Consider the following 15,820-nt stretch of genomic DNA (forward strand, 5'->3'; position numbering starts at 1 on the left):
AAAACGATCTTTGTTATATCGAGATAACGAGATAATAAGTCGTTATCACGATATAAGTGCATGAAAAAAAAATCCATGGCCGTTCTCGGCTTCCGTACAAACAAGGGATGTACCATGAATATTACCAGGCATGGAGGGTCAAGCAATACTTATCAGTTGCATCATGGGTAATGTAGGATCTAGTGTTTTCTGAGTCTCACCAACAGTGTGGACTGAAAGTCAGGATATTTTGGCCTCTGCTACATAGATTTTGACCATTGTTTTTAAAGATGTATGTCTAGGAAGCTCCTCAACTTTATGTTAGTACAATATACATTTAAGTATAGTTGGTATAGAGTACCCCTTTAACATAGATAGATTTATTGATCCCAAGCCGGGAAATTGCAGACATAATAATAATAATAATAATAATAATAATAATAATAATCTGTTGTTGTAATTTACTTTTCTTTCTCTTCAAATAGTGAAGCTGTGAACCCAAATTTTTATTATTTGGGTGCTTGAAAATTAAATATTTGCAAATTTTATAATAAATATTAATTTATTAAATTCTCTGAACGATTTTAGAAACCGTGATTTTTCTAAAATTTAAAAATTCATTCTTTCTAAAGAAAGAAGTAAATTACCATTATTAGTTAAACTTAAGAAATTTGAATTGAAAAAAATATGATTTTTTTTACAGTGTAAGAAAGTTAAAATGTTCGTGCGTGAGGTCCGATGGTGGCGGCGTTTGACGGAAGTTTTGTGTAGCCAAAACTGTACATAGTGACACATCAGTTCAGTTCAGGTCAACAGTTTAACCTCGGCGCTAAAGGTGTATTAACCTGCAGGTAACCATAGCAACAGCACTGATGCTTCAGGAACTACAAACACACTGTAAAACATGCACTGTAAAACAGGGTTCGGCTTTAAGTTGAGAAAACTCATAATTTAATGGCAACTGTCTCCATTACATTAAACATTTTTAAATAAACTAATAATAATTAATAATAATTGATTTTTTTCCCTTAAAATAAAATAAATTCAGTATTTGGAAAAATTTATAATTTTTTTTTCTCACTTCCAACTGCACCCAAATGATGAAAACAGTTCACAGCTCACTCAGATTTGTTTTTGAGGCATGATTTGGCTTCCGTTTACTCAGTGATCAATAATGAGAATAAACATTTTAAAAATACGGATTTTTGTTGTTTCTAGAAGTTTTTCTGAAGCGGAAAAGTAAATACATTTTTATTCCATTTCTTTTAATCTTATAATATATTTAATAATCCATAATAATACACATTTAAGTTACTCTGACTTTATTCAGATACATTCTGTGAACACATTTAAATAAGTTTGGCGAAATAACTTTCAATTAACTGAATGAAATTAAACACTTAACTCAAATTTACTCAAATCAAATATTTTTTTCATGCTTAAATTGTTTGAATCAATCAGTTTCCTCAGTTTGAGTTGAACTAACTCATCGGGTTTTACAGTGTGACACATAAAGCGTATTATGTTAAAATATTAAAGCAAAACTATTTAAAAGGTTATTTTAAAACTTTAGTTGGAGTTTGACTAGAAACTTTAAAATTTACTGACGACAGTTGCTTTAAAATTATGAGTTTTCTCAATTTTTCACTGTAAAACCAGAAAAGTTAATTTAACTTTAAAAAATTGTTTATACTGATTAAGTCGAAAATTTCAAGTAAAATAAACTTTTTGTAAGTTAAAACATTCTTGATCAAGCAGCGTTAGTCTTTTTATTTGTACTGTGAAAACAAAATACTCAGTAAAAATGTTTCTGTAACTTATTAAAATTTAGTTTGTGCAACTAAATGTTTAAAGTAACTTGCAGTGCACTGTAAAACCTGATGAGTTAATGTAACTCAAAAAATGGTTGAAACTCATTACTTGAATGAATTTTAAGTGAAAACAAACCAAGTAAGAAGTAAAAGTTTAAACAAGTTAAAATAACTCGTGTTTGTTGTTTGTACAAATACAAATTACAAAATTAAGTCAGTGACACTTAAAATTACTAAAGCTGCTTAATCAAGAATGTTTAAACTTAAAAGTAAAATTTTTAAATGAATCAGTTTCAACAATTGTTTGAGTTAAATTAACGAATATCCTGTAATTATAATAACTGAATGTGATTTTAAGGCACTGAAATGGACATGATGATGATGATGATGATGATGAAGATGACGATGGTGATGGTGATGGTGAAGGTGATGATGATGATGATGACGATGACGATGATGGTGATGATGATGATGATGAAGACATTGAGTGTATAAGGTTGTTTTTTCTTCTCCATGTGCTCCTGTTAGCTCCTCTTAGACTGCATGCTTAGACAGTTTGGTTCTGGCATGAATGTTTATCACTGCGTAGAATTATGATCTGTTGTGAATGTGTTTACAAAAAATAGAAACAACAACAAAAAAGTAAATAAATATGTGTGTGTGTGTATATACACATATATATAATACACAGTGGGGATCGTCGCCCACACGTCCATTTTCTATTCACTCTGTAAATGTACAGTTTGTTCTGAACGCCTCATTAATGTCAAATCTATATTTGTTTGCAATTATTTGTATTTATTTATCTTTTCTTTCGTGTGTGAGTGACTGTGTGTGTGTGTGTGAGTGAGTGTGTGTTTAAGGTTCAGTCACTTTCCGTTGTACCATGTCGCCGATAATGAACCTTGTTTCCTGTATCGATCTGCCTTTCGTTGCTCTGACTTCTTTTGATTGTAAACTGTGATGCACTCTTAAAAAATAATGTGTCATTTTTACTGTGTGTGTGTGATTGGCATGGATGGACATTAATATCATTGATAGTTAGAAAGAAAGTAAACTGCAACTGAATTTCACACATTTTATTTATTTATTTATGAATATTATTTAACGAGGGGTCAACAGGTGCTCCTGTACTTAGATATGCTATGCTAGGCTAATCTGTTGAAAACACAAACACATTTTGGCGATTTAAAAGATAAAAGACACACATATGTCTCTTTTATCTTTTAACTATCTTCAAAATGTGGATGTCTTTTCAACATAGATTAGTTTAGCACGTAGCATATCTCAGTACAGGTAAGAAGGAAGTTGCCCGAGGTTCAACTGTTAGCTGTTATCAGCCAGTTTAATAGAGGACATATTAGAATTACAACATCCCAACACGGTGTACAAGTGTCTGACGTTGTATGCAACAGCATAAAAACATTATTATAAACAATTATATAATTCCTAACTTTTCAGCTTTTTGTTTTTGGGCATGAATTGTCTTCCATATACTCAGTGAGAGCTTCATATAAAAATGTTAAATACAGATATAATCAAAGTGATCAATAATGAGACTAAAACATGTTGTTAATCAGAAAAAAAGTGCAGCGGGTTTTATTTAAAATATTTCTGCTGGTCGGCCACATGAATGAATCCACAGAACAAATGAAAACACATAATATAAAAAGATAAAAAAAACACTGATGTACTGTATGTACAGTTATAAATAGAATACTTTTACATTCATTCACATACATCACATCTTTATCAGAAACATAAACACAAACTATAGTTTCATACACAGTGTCCACAGATATCAGTTCATTTTTATCCTGAACAACCTGTAGGGGTAATTAAATGTTTATTAAAGAGGAAAAATAAGGTTGTTATGTGCAATAATGCTAATGTTTTAACTGTGAAAAATCATTTCCAGGTCAAACATTCTGCAGTTTCAGTGTTTATAAAAAGTTATCTGGTCTGTAAAAACCAGGAACAATGAGCCGTAATGCTGCGTTCAGGTTGCAGTAATTAAACCTTGAACTGACGTCAGACATCAATCAATTGTTAGCGGCTAGTTAGCATGTTAGCAAAATCCTAGCTAACTATAAAGCTAACTGTAAATATATATGCATCTTTTATCTTTTAACCATCTTCAAACAGAGATTAGCATTAGCACATTGCATGAAAACTAATATTTACTAAAGCTAATCTTCCATTAAATCACTCGTCTTTTGTCCTTTGATATTAAATTAAAATGTTTATTTAAGTCAGTTAATTCGCACTTTATGAACACTGTTCTAGAAAGAAGCTGTAAATAAAGTTACATATATTATGATGCTCACTAATTGGTACGTTTTTGTTAAAGCAAATTTTTCTTTTATAAAACCAGATTATTGTTCAAATGGCAGCAGGTATCTTATTGTGGATTAGGACTCTGTGAAACCAGAACACTGTGACGTGTCTCAGTCCTCAGGCTTCCTCGATGGGCGGGCTGTTGAAGCAGCCATTGGGGACGGCATTCAGGATGTCCTCCAGGTTAGCAATGTCTGCCAGGATGTTGTCGATGTCTAGGTTGATGCCGGTCAGCTGGCGTCGCTGGGCGGACTCCTGCTCCTCCATGTCCTGGAGCCGAGGCCTCAGACGGCCTTCCACGTCTCTCTGAGCGCCGGCCAGAGAGTCCTCCAGCCGCTTCAGGAGATCTTCATCCACGCCAACAGTCTGGTCTGTGGAGGAGAAGATAAGAAATAAGATAAAACCCTGTCCATGTATCTCTGTGACATGTCCTGTGAGTCTGACTTCTGGCCACAGAACAAGCTGTGATCTTACAGACGGAGCAAAAGGAAAAATCCTGACAGTATTATAAACAAATATTTATTAAAGAAAAGAGACTTGTGCTGATTGAGGCCTATATAACTGCTATTGGAGCACAGAGCAAAAAGGATTGGGGCTAAGGAAGGGTAAACCAGTCCTCAGAAAACAACCATTAAATCAATATTATTGATTAAATCAATATTATTGATTTAATGTTTCTGCCAGTAAAACATAAAAGTTGTGCTCACTCATGCCGGCCAGCAGACTACTGATGTCTCGCAGAGTTTTTCCCACTGCGTCTCTGGTCTGTCTGGCTTTGTCCAAAGCTCCAGCCGCTCCAACAGCCGCCTGCAGAGGAAACAGATCCTTTACTACAGTAAAAGTACTAATACCATACAAAGAGCAACTTACTTCAGTACTTCATTAGTTTTGAAGAGTAAATCTACTCGAGTGGAGTCTCAGATTAAGAATATAGAGCTGGAAATTAGCAGAGTAGTTCCACTTTAAGTACAGGACGTATTGTGTGGACAGTTCACCTGCTCAGCCTCAGCCTCCAGGCTCACGGCAGTCACCAACTCAGAGTCCAGGTCTCTAGCTGTGTTGTCCGCCCTGGTCTTCAGATCCTGCGCGTCCTCGTTCAGTTTGGTGGCTTCATCCACCAGACCGGCGTGAGGCGGCAAAGATCCAAACGTTCCCTGCAGAGTAAAGACACCCGTCAACAGAGTCCGACGCTGGAATTTCAGCAGTTTATATGAATGGACAGTTTGGTTGTTACCTCCAGACTGTTGACCAGGTTCTCCAGCACGTTGATGGTTCCCAGAGCGCTGTTGTAATCACCAGACACGTCTTCGAGGTAGGTCAGCGTGTCATCGTTGTTGCGGACAGCCTGCTGGATGGTGGCATTGATACCGGGAAGACGCTTGATGGCGGCGTCAGCCAGAGCTCTGCTGTCGTCGATCTGCTGATCAAACCCTGCGGAGGAAAACAAGGAGTCACGTTCAGTCCTTTGCTCTTACTTGTTTTAGAAGATACAAAGAGTTGGTCGCTGCGTCTACCTCTCAGGGTCTTCAGGGCGTCGTCCAGCTCATCTGTGTTGCTTGTGATTCGTTGGAGAGCTGCTTCGGTATCGGCCTTGGCAACGTCGACTCTGTCCACCAGCTTGTCAAACTCCTGCAGAGAGGAACCACATCAATGACGCAACTCGACAACAACACTCACACTTTTTAGATGTCTACGTTAACGTAAACCTGCACTGGTTCATGTTTGTAGCCCTTCTGTTACAAGTGAATTTTAAAAGCCGGACTGGATTCCCATAATCCTTCAGTACCTGCTGGGCAGCCTTGCCCTTGGCCAGAAGGTCCTCGGTGGTGGCTATGTTTTGCTGTACACCATCCTGCAACGCCTCGAAGCCTGCAATGTCCCCGTCCACTACCTGCTGCAGACCGCCCAACCTGGAGACCATGGCATTCGCCCCCTCCTAAGCATGATGGGAAAACATGAGGGTCAGAGACTTAATAGAACAAGAACTTACTCAGGGTTTCTTTAAGTCTCCACACTTTGGCCTCTAACAGTAGCTGTTACCTTTAGGGATGATGGGATGCCTCGCTCCATGTTGGCGATGTCTTTCAGCATGCCGTCCGCCATTTTGCTCTCGTCTCTGGCCTCGCTGCTCAGCCGGGTCGCCTGGTTCTCCAAACCCTTCACCTGGGCTGAAGTCTGATCATACCTAAACACACACGGACATCATTAGTTCAGAGTATCGACACAGATTTTCTCCAGGATTATTGATCTATGGATGCAGGGAAGTGACTCACATGGTTTTCAGTTCTCCAATCAGCTCTTTGACTTTGTTCTCTTTGTTCATGAGATTTCGGACCAGAGCCAGACTCTTCTCAGAGTCACTCAGAGCGTCGGTGGCAGTTCGCTCCACAACGTTGGCCTTCATCTGATGTCTATAGGACAGACAGGAAATAGTGAGGATTACGAAGACACAAACTATCAACTATAACGATGTAAGGAACCTCTTGTTAGTTTATCAATAACACCATCAACTGAATGCTTACTTATCAGCCAGACTGGTAGCTGTCTGCACCAAAGAGGAGAGGAAGTTTGAACCCAGTGGAGCATCTCCAAGAGGAATCTCCTAGAAAGGACAGGAAGTGACAAAGCAGGTTTTAGAGAAATGTTTGAGAAGTGTCAACTACAGCGAGTGCATGACATCGTCCTTACAGCTGATCTGAGGTCGATTTTGGCCTTGTCCAGGTTGCGTTTCATCTCCTCTATCAGAGTCTGAACCTCCTCCACCTTCGTCTTGTACATCTGCTGTCGTTGTTTGATGTCACCCGCCTTGTCGGCAATGTTTTGGATGTCCTGCTCTTCTGCCAGCTGATTCCTGCTGATGGACGACAGACGACCCTGCAGGGTCTTCTCCAATCCTATTGGACGCAGAAGGTGTGATGTCATTAGAATCAGAGTAGTCATTCGAAACTCAAACTCAGTGACTGATGTGTGAATGAAGTGTTACCTGTGAGCAGCTTGGTGTCATCTTGCAAGTCGTCCACCTGCTCCGCAATGTCCCTCAGAGCAGCCACAATCTCAGTGTTGGCTGGTTTTAAATCTCCATCTATGTTGGAAAAAAGACTCTCCAGCTCCTTTAACTTGCCAGCGTAAGCCTCCATCTGTAACACAGAGTTCAAGAAACTAATTTACATCTGTTTCCTGTCTGATCACATGGTGAGTACGGCTCATGATGACATCCTGTCTACAAGTCAAACTATCCTTTAAATCAAAGAAATTAACATTACATTCACATTAAATTAATTGTGTTGGTGATTGAAGCAGACTTTCCACAGACATACCTTCGCCTTGATGGGGCTGAAACATGCAGGACAGTTGGACCGTTGGCACTTCAGACCCTCGAAACCCGGTTTGCACCGACAGCGACCCAAATCATCGCACTGTTGGGACTCAGAGCCCCAAACATCACAGTCACATGCTGGTCCAAAAACAAGAGAGGAAATAACTGTTAATAACCTCCAGCTAGCTCAACATCGGGCTGAGAGTTCAGGACACAGTTTTTAAAGTCCCGACTGAAGTATCGTTCTTACGTTTGCAGGCATCAGTGACTCGACTGTGGTAGAAACCGCGCACACAGGTCTCACAGTTCCTCCCCTTTGTGTTGTTCAAACACTTTAAACATTCGCCACTGCTGCGATCGCAACTTCCCGCGACAGTGACGTCAATGTGTCCGTTGCATCTGCAGGGTGTGCAGGGTTGCTGCAAACCGTCACCCCTTGCAGGTTCACCGTAGAAACCTTCCTGACAGACGTCACAGCGAGGGCCTGAGGTCGGAAACAGATACAGTATTTTCATGTCATTAGCATAGCATTCTATTAAGACTGTTTAGAAAGGGTCAAATATATATGATTGTCCTGAGGCCTACCTGTGGTTCCGGTTGGACAGCGTTCACAACGAGGCACCAGTGAGCCATCAGCCAGCGAGCAGGACACTCCATCTGGACAGGGACACTTTACACAGGTTTGAGACTGCCAGGGGTCACGGTAAAACCCCTCCGAGCAGCTCAGGTCTCCGGGCGTCTCGTCAGCAGAGTAACAGTCTCCGGTCTGTGGGTCGCAGCTGCCTCCTCTGCAGCTGCAGGGCTCGCAGCGGCTGAAGGCTCCGTCTGCGGGGATCTTGCGTCTGAAACCAGCTGAGCATCGCTCGCAGAACTCGCCCTCATATCCTGGTGGGCAGCTGCAGGTCTGAACCCAGCGGGCCGGCACACCGTCTCCACGCTGTGCTGACACCAGCTTTACATTGTCAAGGTATCCACGTCCTGAAGAGACAACAGTTCAATCAATCAAGAGCAACTCCACATACTCAGTAGAAAAGCTCTGATCTGTGTACGATGTAACACCCATTTTTGGGTAATTTTATGGAGGAACTGCATGTGATTGCTGAGAGACACTGGCGGCGAAGACTTTTTCCCGCTCACCTTTGTAGGTGTGATTGTAACTTTTTCATTTCTTCATTGACTAATGCATCCACGTGCAAAATTAAGCTCAGTTTTAAAACTAGAGTGAAGATCCATTGCTACCAACCATATCATGCTAACTTGAGAATGTGGTTAAGTAACACTGCAGTCGGGCAAAAGTTTGGCGATTTAAAACTGGCATGACTTCAAGATATCTGAATGAAAACCGGTTTTATGGTTATCCCTGTTACCTACTTTATGATAACCCCATGCAGTTTTTTTTTGTATGCAGAGCGTACTTGAATATTTTTGCATAGTGAGGTCCATACATTGTTGGAATTGCTCACAGGTAGAGCTTCAAGCCTGACCCGAACCCGGAGGTCAGTGGATCCCTTTAAAAATGGCCATTCCAGTTTTCCGATCACCAAAGTTTTGCCTATTTTTGGAGTGTTATTTTGCCCCCTTTGCAAACATGCTAGCATGACATGTTTGATACCTATGCATGCCATCGCATTTCATATAATACTTTCACTGCTCCTGTGATTTGAACATTTTTGCTTCATAATGTGTAAAAAAAGAAGCACCCTAAATCTAGAGAGTAGTCGAGTTCTCTGAAGGAAAGCTGGATGGAACAAATACTGTAAGAACTGAACAGAAGTATAAAAGGAAGCTCACCATTTTCGCCGAATGTTGCCCGGATCTTGATGGCGGTGAGGTTCTGTAGGAGTGTCTGGAACTGGAATGAGGAGAGCTGAGGCCGCCACCTGCTGTCAGGCTTCTCATCCAGTCTGTTCATTCAAAAATTTAAAACAAAATAAAATTTAAAACGAATGAAAAATACAAATACTTTAATAAACTCTGGATGTTTCTGCCTCCTGATTACTGATATTGGTGCCCATTTTGTTTACAGAAGCCATAACATATTTGGGGACTCACTGGGATTTGAACCCGGGACATCTCATAGTAGCACCAGATGTGCTCAAGATCATCAGTGCCAAACATTTATTTATACATTTAGTCTGAAACCAATCCGACATTGGTGGCACTATTAAACTATTGTAAAATGTTAATAGTGGCAGACTTTGGCAGACCTTGAATGAATTTGTGTAAACTTTAATGAATTATCTTTCTGCAGGTTTCTGACCTGAAGCTGTAGTTGATTTTTTGTCCACAGGGGACGATGGATCGCAGGTCGCCCAGCGAGGCAGCGACTCGCAAACCAGCACCTTCCAGGATCACGTCATTGGTGGACGGGTGGCGGACGCCGCGATCCAGACGTAGTGAGAAGGAAAAGTTTTGACCGTAACTCAGCAACTGATTCCCCAGGTAGGGAGCTGGAGGAGAGGAGAGAAACATCTGGTCAGGTAGGAGGAAAGGAGGCGAAAGGAGGACAGGAAAGGTCAGGAAAGTATAGGTAAGAAAAGGAAAAGAAAGGAGATTTAGAGACAGAAATAAAAAGAAGATGAGGAGCAGATATAGAAGCAGGATGAACGAGGTGGGGTTTGTTCTCACCTGGGGCGTACAGGTAAACCGGCAGGCTGTTTTTGGAGATCACCTCCAGGTCCTGGTGTTTTGGTGACCAGCGGAAGTGGACGTCATCGGGGGTGACGCCCTGCGCCGTCGCCGTCTTCCAACCATCTGGACCTGAAAACACAAAGACACAACTGCTGAACTCTGGGGCTTTTATTTTGAAATTGAACTCCACAATTGAACTACTGCGGTTGTCTTTTATTGTGAAGAGGTGAAAGGTTACCATCGGTGAAGGTGGAGGTGATGCTGTGGATGGAGTAACCGGACTGTGCAGAACACTGGCTGCTGTGGCCGTAACAGAAACACGGCAGAGTCAAACTCCCAGAATCCTCTCTGGGCTGACGTCTGGAAAACACAACAAGCAACAGGAAGTTAAAACTGGCAAAAAACACAGATTAAAGGACCAGTGTGTAGGATTTGATGCTATCTAGTGGTGAAGTTGCAGATTGCAACTCACTGAATACAGCTGGCTGGCTGTCAAGCTCAAAAATTATTGTGTACAGTCTGGACATGCTCTATTTGAAAAGTGTCCTGGGATAAAATCTGTTATGATTTGGTGCTTTAGATACTGGGCGGAGGTCAAATGAATTGTAAAAAAATACTGCATTGCAACTATTGGGACCGCGAGGACTCCTTTTCCACTGAATTGTCTCTTGAACTGGTTCCTTTCAGGATTCAACATTAAAGATGTAAATGTGAGATTAGTTGATTAAATTGAGTATTTTAAGGAATCTGTGTTTCTTCACCTTTGCGAGCAGCCGTTTGGTCCGATCGGTCCGTCTGGGCAGCGGTCACATTTCTCTCCTGAGACACCTTCTTTACAGCTGCAGCGCCCCCTGCCGTCACATGTGGCACTGACAGAACCTGGACAGACAGAAACAAGTCCAACGTTAGCAGTTGTTTCTCAGAACGTTTGAGAGAAAGTAATAAGTTGTGGTTGTTTCTCACCAGTGAGGTTGCAGCGGCAGGGCATGCAGCTCAATCCCGCCCCCTCCAGGTAGAAGCCGTCCTTGCAGCGCTCGCAGTGGCGGCCCTCAGTGTTTCCCTGACAGTCGACGCAGTGCAAGCCCCAGGCGTCCCGAAGGCAGTAACGAGATCTCCCATTGCAGCTGCATCGCAACGTCGCTGCAGGAGGAGACAGAAAGTAAAAGCCACATTTATTTATATTAGTTTTTAAAATTGTTTTCAATGATTGTGTTTTAAGGAAATGTTCATATCTTTAGAAATCATCTCCTCTATTAAATTTAATGGGAATCTAACGACCGACTGTGGAGATAAAATCAGTTCTTTTCACTGAGCTTTAACCTGCATTAGAACTGTTTACAGAGTGTGAAGCTCCTTGTATGTTCTGTGGTTTGTTCAGAAATCCCAGAGAGAGCTGCCACTCCCAGCCTGAAGCCCTGCAGACAAATCCTCAAAGTCCACCGAGTCCCACCCAAAACCAACCACCGCCCCGTCTGAGGAGAGATCATCACTCTGACAGACACCAACATCCAGCAGTGAGACATAAAAGCGTCATCCTAAAGTCTGATTACGTTTCAACAAGCCTATACTTGTTATTGCTGTTGGCAAAGAGGGAAAATTTCAGACCCCAAAATAGTGTTTAATGGAAAAAGTTATGTAGTGACAGGTCGGTAATTGACCTCCGCACTGTAAAGACAGTCTGAGTCTTCTGAAACCTGCAACTTTGTTGTCTTTTCAACATACATTAGCCTAGCACATAGCATATCAAAGTAAAGGAAAGTCAATGCAAACTGTTGTGTTAATTTTGTTGAGCTGAAACAGTTACATTTTAAACACTGAAATAACAAAATATTAAAGACATAAATGTTGATTAACCAAATCAGTTCCAGTGTGAAATTATTTCAAATAAATGTATAAGTAAGGTCAAAAATGCCCCTGCAAGAAAACTTTGTGCACTTTTGTCTGAATATAATTGAATAACTATGCGATAAAAGGTAGAATTAAGAGATAAAAGTCTAAATTATGAAATAAAACTTGCAGAGAGGTAGAAGTAGTGATTTTTAAGGTGGAATTGCTTTATTCAGTGTTTTTACCAGTTTTGATCAGTGGGTCTGTTTTGGATCCCCTAGGGGCAGAAGTGATGTATTGTACCTTTAAAGGGACGTTGTGATGTGTTTGTGTTGCAGTTAAATCCACAGGATTTTAAATGGACTTTGGTGTGAAGGTTCTGAGTTATTTCTCCACACAGACTTGTGTAAACACTGAGGTGAGTTTAAGGTGTGTCTGTTTGTTCTGCTGTCCTGACGAGGTTCACCTCAGATCACTCCTCACATCTCCTCAGTGACTCACTCTGTGATCGGAGTTAATGTTTACCTGAGCGCCGCCGGCAGCTCTGAGCTCAGCTATTACGACTTTTATAGGACGGTTCCTGACACGAGTCTGTCTGAGAGGAGTGATGACTTAACATATACAGTAATAATAATAAAACAATACAACATAGAGAAATAACGATGAGTTAGCTCAACTCAGGCTGCCAGAGGAAGCTGATCGCCTTCAACCATTTAAGTTCATTAACTATTTAAGAATGAAAAAGATATTTGATTTTAATAGAAATAACAAAGCAAGTGAAGTTAAGGTAACTTGGGTAAATTAAGGTAATTGTATCAATTCTATTCAGTTAATATGCAGCATTTCTCCAAACTAATTTAAAATGTGTTCACATTATTTACCTGATTAAAGTAATTTAAATGCTTCTTTATACAAATGTTTCCACTTCAGTTGAATTAACTCAGTTTTCTTACCTGTCAACTTACAATTAATCAATAATCAGCTGATCTCATTGTATCTGCTGTAGTTGCTTTTTTATGTGTCAAACATCAAATCTTTACATTTTGGAGGCTCATTAAGAACTTGCACATATTATGACTTATTAACTGAAATTAAAACAAGAATGAAAAATTCAATTTAAAGAAAATTAGTCACTAAAACAAACTGGAATTATATCAGCAATATTTAAAATACTGCATTCAAAAGAATTATTACTTCGACAATTCATTTTTGAGTTGGATTTAATTCATTGAGTGATTAAATTAACTTTTCTTATTTACATATGCTGTTAGGCTTTACAGTGTACTGTAAAACAATATATATACCAAAACTATTTACAGTAACATTCATTAATAAGTTATATTATACTATTTTGTGCAATGAATTCAGTTACAGTTACATTCATATTAAAGTTGTAAGTTTTGACTTTCTGGTTAGAAATAAACTGCCACATAATAATATGGGGTATTTAGATATACTGAAGAGAACTAATATGTGTGTATGTACGTTACAGATGATATCTACTGACTGTTCGTAAACTCTTTATCCATAACCTCTAATAATGATGCTTAAATAGATTAAATACAGATTAAATCTGTGCATTGTGAAAGTTACAGTAATATATTATTATTATAGCTTTCTGCTCATTTGTAATTTTGTCTGTTGGGTATTCAGGCAGGGGCATTGTGCTAAATGCTAAATGCTAATAGTATGACATATATGGTTTTGCATTAATTTGAATGACCAATGATCATTTGTAGCATTTAACAGCTATTAACCATTAAAACCAGTTAAAAAAAAGGAGAAAGTCTTTAACTTTAAAGCTTTTTATGCACTAATTGTTTTCATGATTCCAGATTTCAGGCGGTGCTGCAGCATCCGGCGCCCATCACCAAATTTGATGGTCTCTACGGAGACCAAGACTGGCTAAGCAATACATGAGAAGAAAGACGTGCTGGAAAATTACATGTCGACACTTGTTTGTTACATAATGTAAAGGGTCAAACACGCAGCTATTCACAGAATATTTTAGGAAACTAAACATTTTTAAAAGACAAGAAAAATACCAAAGACATGACCTCGATGGAAGCGACGAGTTTGGGTAACATAGTGCTTTAAACACTGTAGATTCCTTTAATAAGTAGATTCATTTTAAACTTCCAATAGAGACTAAAAACAGCCTTTAATTCTCCCAAAATATAGTTTTATAACAGATCTGACTTATACTGTAGAATCAGCTGATTTAACTCCAATTATTGTTGAAACTGAAGTTAAAAGTAAAACTAACTCAAATTTGTAAGAACCATCGTTTATAAAGTAGTTTTAGTCATTTTATGTGACTTAATTTAGTTCTGTTAAAGCTAAACACCCAGTCAAAAGTTCTTCATCAGGAATGTTTCTTACAAAACTATGTTGGTGTCACTTAAACTTACGAGTAAAAGCTGCTTCATCATAAATATTTTTAAACTTAAACAACTGAAGAACTTTAATTAAAACAGTCTCAACTCTAAAATAATAGTGAGATTTATAAATAAAAGCAGAGAGAAAGTTCTCAGGTGAAGAATAAAGTGTGGCAGCAGTTTAAAGATGCTGTCCTCCTTCAGTAATGTGGCGTTCAGGGACTCACCGTAGTGTGTGTAGGTTTCCTGGACGGCACAAAGTGCAGTCAGAACCCCGCAGAGTGAAATCCAACTGATCCTCATGATGAATCCTCTCAAATCAGATCAAAAAACTCCCGCAGCTCCTGAAACCGTCGCCTTTTAACGGCTCTCCCTCCCGCTGCAGGTCTGAACACGCTGCATATACTCACATGTGATTCACGCACACACACAGTCAGAGGATATGACTGACTGTGTGTGTGCTGGGGCGTTGTTCTGGACCTTCGCTGGCAACAGTTTTTTACATTCTCATGACACAAAGACGTTTCACAAGTCAGAAATGAACAAATGTGATGGAGTGAATACACGCTCTGTTCCAGAAATGGAAAATATTCTAATTGAGAATCTGATTGAGACGATGGATGTTCAGACTGAAGCAGCTGAATGGCACCAATAAAACAATAAAATCAGCATTATCTGTATTGATTCATCTTACTTTGGTGTTTTAAAGTCTGAAGGTGAAATACATTGTTCAAACAACTGAGAGTCCAACTGAAACAGTAAAAGTTATATTAACCAACACACATTTACAATAACAGCATACAGACAGTTCATAAAGGCTTTGAAGTATTAAAGAAATCAAATATTCAGAGCTTCCAGTCTTTATGCTAAGCTAAGCTAACCAGCAGACAGGAGGTGGATACGTGAACATCTGGACAGAAAGGGAAGAACAAACAACTCAAGGACCTCCTGCTGGCTTCTTCTGAAGCTTTTGACCACCCCACAGGGTCTTCATCAGCTCAGCTGGGTTATATATACTCTATATAACACTATAATATATAAATATGGAACAGTACAGTAGTTTCTATAATATAGTAATAATAGTATCTACTTGTTACTTCTGTGTCTTATTGTGTTTATTGTTTTTATTATCCATTTATTCTTTATGAGGGTTTTGTTTTCATTCTTCTCTCATTATGTGAACACTTTTACTGTATTTTACTGTATTTTCACTGTGTTTTCACTGTGTTTTTTCTTTACTGGCATTTACATTACATACATTTTCTTTTTACTGGTTTTCACTTTGTATGATCTGTTTTACTTGCTGTTTTGCTTATTCTCGACATATTGCCAGACACAGGACAATCATACCAGAGCTCCTTGAACTGTGGAACTGAGGGAGTGTTGATTGCTGTCGTTCGGTAACTCGCCGGCCTGCAGGGCGATTCTGGTTTGCTGCTGGGATTGTCTTCTCATGGCATAAACTGTGTCCTGGAGGGCTGAAGTTATGACACCGTGACGACACCCTGAACCTCAGACAGCACATTATGTATCATCCACAC

General features: G+C 39.5%; 1 protein-coding gene across 1 annotated transcript; it reads right to left on the bottom strand.

Moving 5' to 3' along the window:
• Positions 1–3,362: 3,362 nt before the first annotated feature.
• On the bottom strand, positions 3,363–14,745 carry lamc2 (laminin, gamma 2). The gene is made up of 21 exons (XM_035670982.1): positions 14,507–14,745; positions 11,038–11,214; positions 10,836–10,953; positions 10,313–10,434; positions 10,072–10,203; positions 9,704–9,893; positions 9,235–9,347; positions 8,029–8,421; positions 7,694–7,927; positions 7,445–7,581; positions 7,111–7,264; positions 6,816–7,021; positions 6,650–6,729; positions 6,401–6,538; positions 6,168–6,312; positions 5,914–6,063; positions 5,642–5,756; positions 5,362–5,558; positions 5,123–5,281; positions 4,835–4,934; positions 3,363–4,498 (listed from the first exon to the last, which is right to left on the bottom strand). The coding sequence occupies exons 1-21, from the start codon at positions 14,580–14,582 to the stop codon at positions 4,245–4,247; spliced, it is 3,390 nt and encodes a 1,129-aa protein (XP_035526875.1). The 5' UTR covers positions 14,583–14,745; the 3' UTR covers positions 3,363–4,244.
• Positions 14,746–15,820: the final 1,075 nt, after the last annotated feature.

This window comes from Morone saxatilis, unplaced genomic scaffold (assembly GCF_004916995.1).
Source record: "Morone saxatilis isolate NCDOM2014 unplaced genomic scaffold, NCSU_SB_2.0 Contig23, whole genome shotgun sequence".
In the NCBI taxonomy this organism is placed as follows: domain Eukaryota; kingdom Metazoa; phylum Chordata; class Actinopteri; family Moronidae; genus Morone; species Morone saxatilis.

What these genes read in the sequence shown, in the direction of transcription:
- lamc2 (XM_035670982.1), bottom strand. Translation starts at nt 14,582, where the DNA reads ATGAGGATCAGTTGGATTTCACTCTGCGGGGTTCTGACTGCACTTTGT. An exon ending in CTGTCCAACCGGAACCACAG is followed by an intron (nt 7,928 to 8,028) that starts GTAGGCCTCAGG and finishes TTCCGACCTCAG; the next exon opens with GCCCTCGCTGTGACGTCTGT. An exon ending in AGGGCAAGGCTGCCCAGCAG is followed by an intron (nt 5,757 to 5,913) that starts GTACTGAAGGAT and finishes TCCTCTCTGCAG; the next exon opens with GAGTTTGACAAGCTGGTGGA.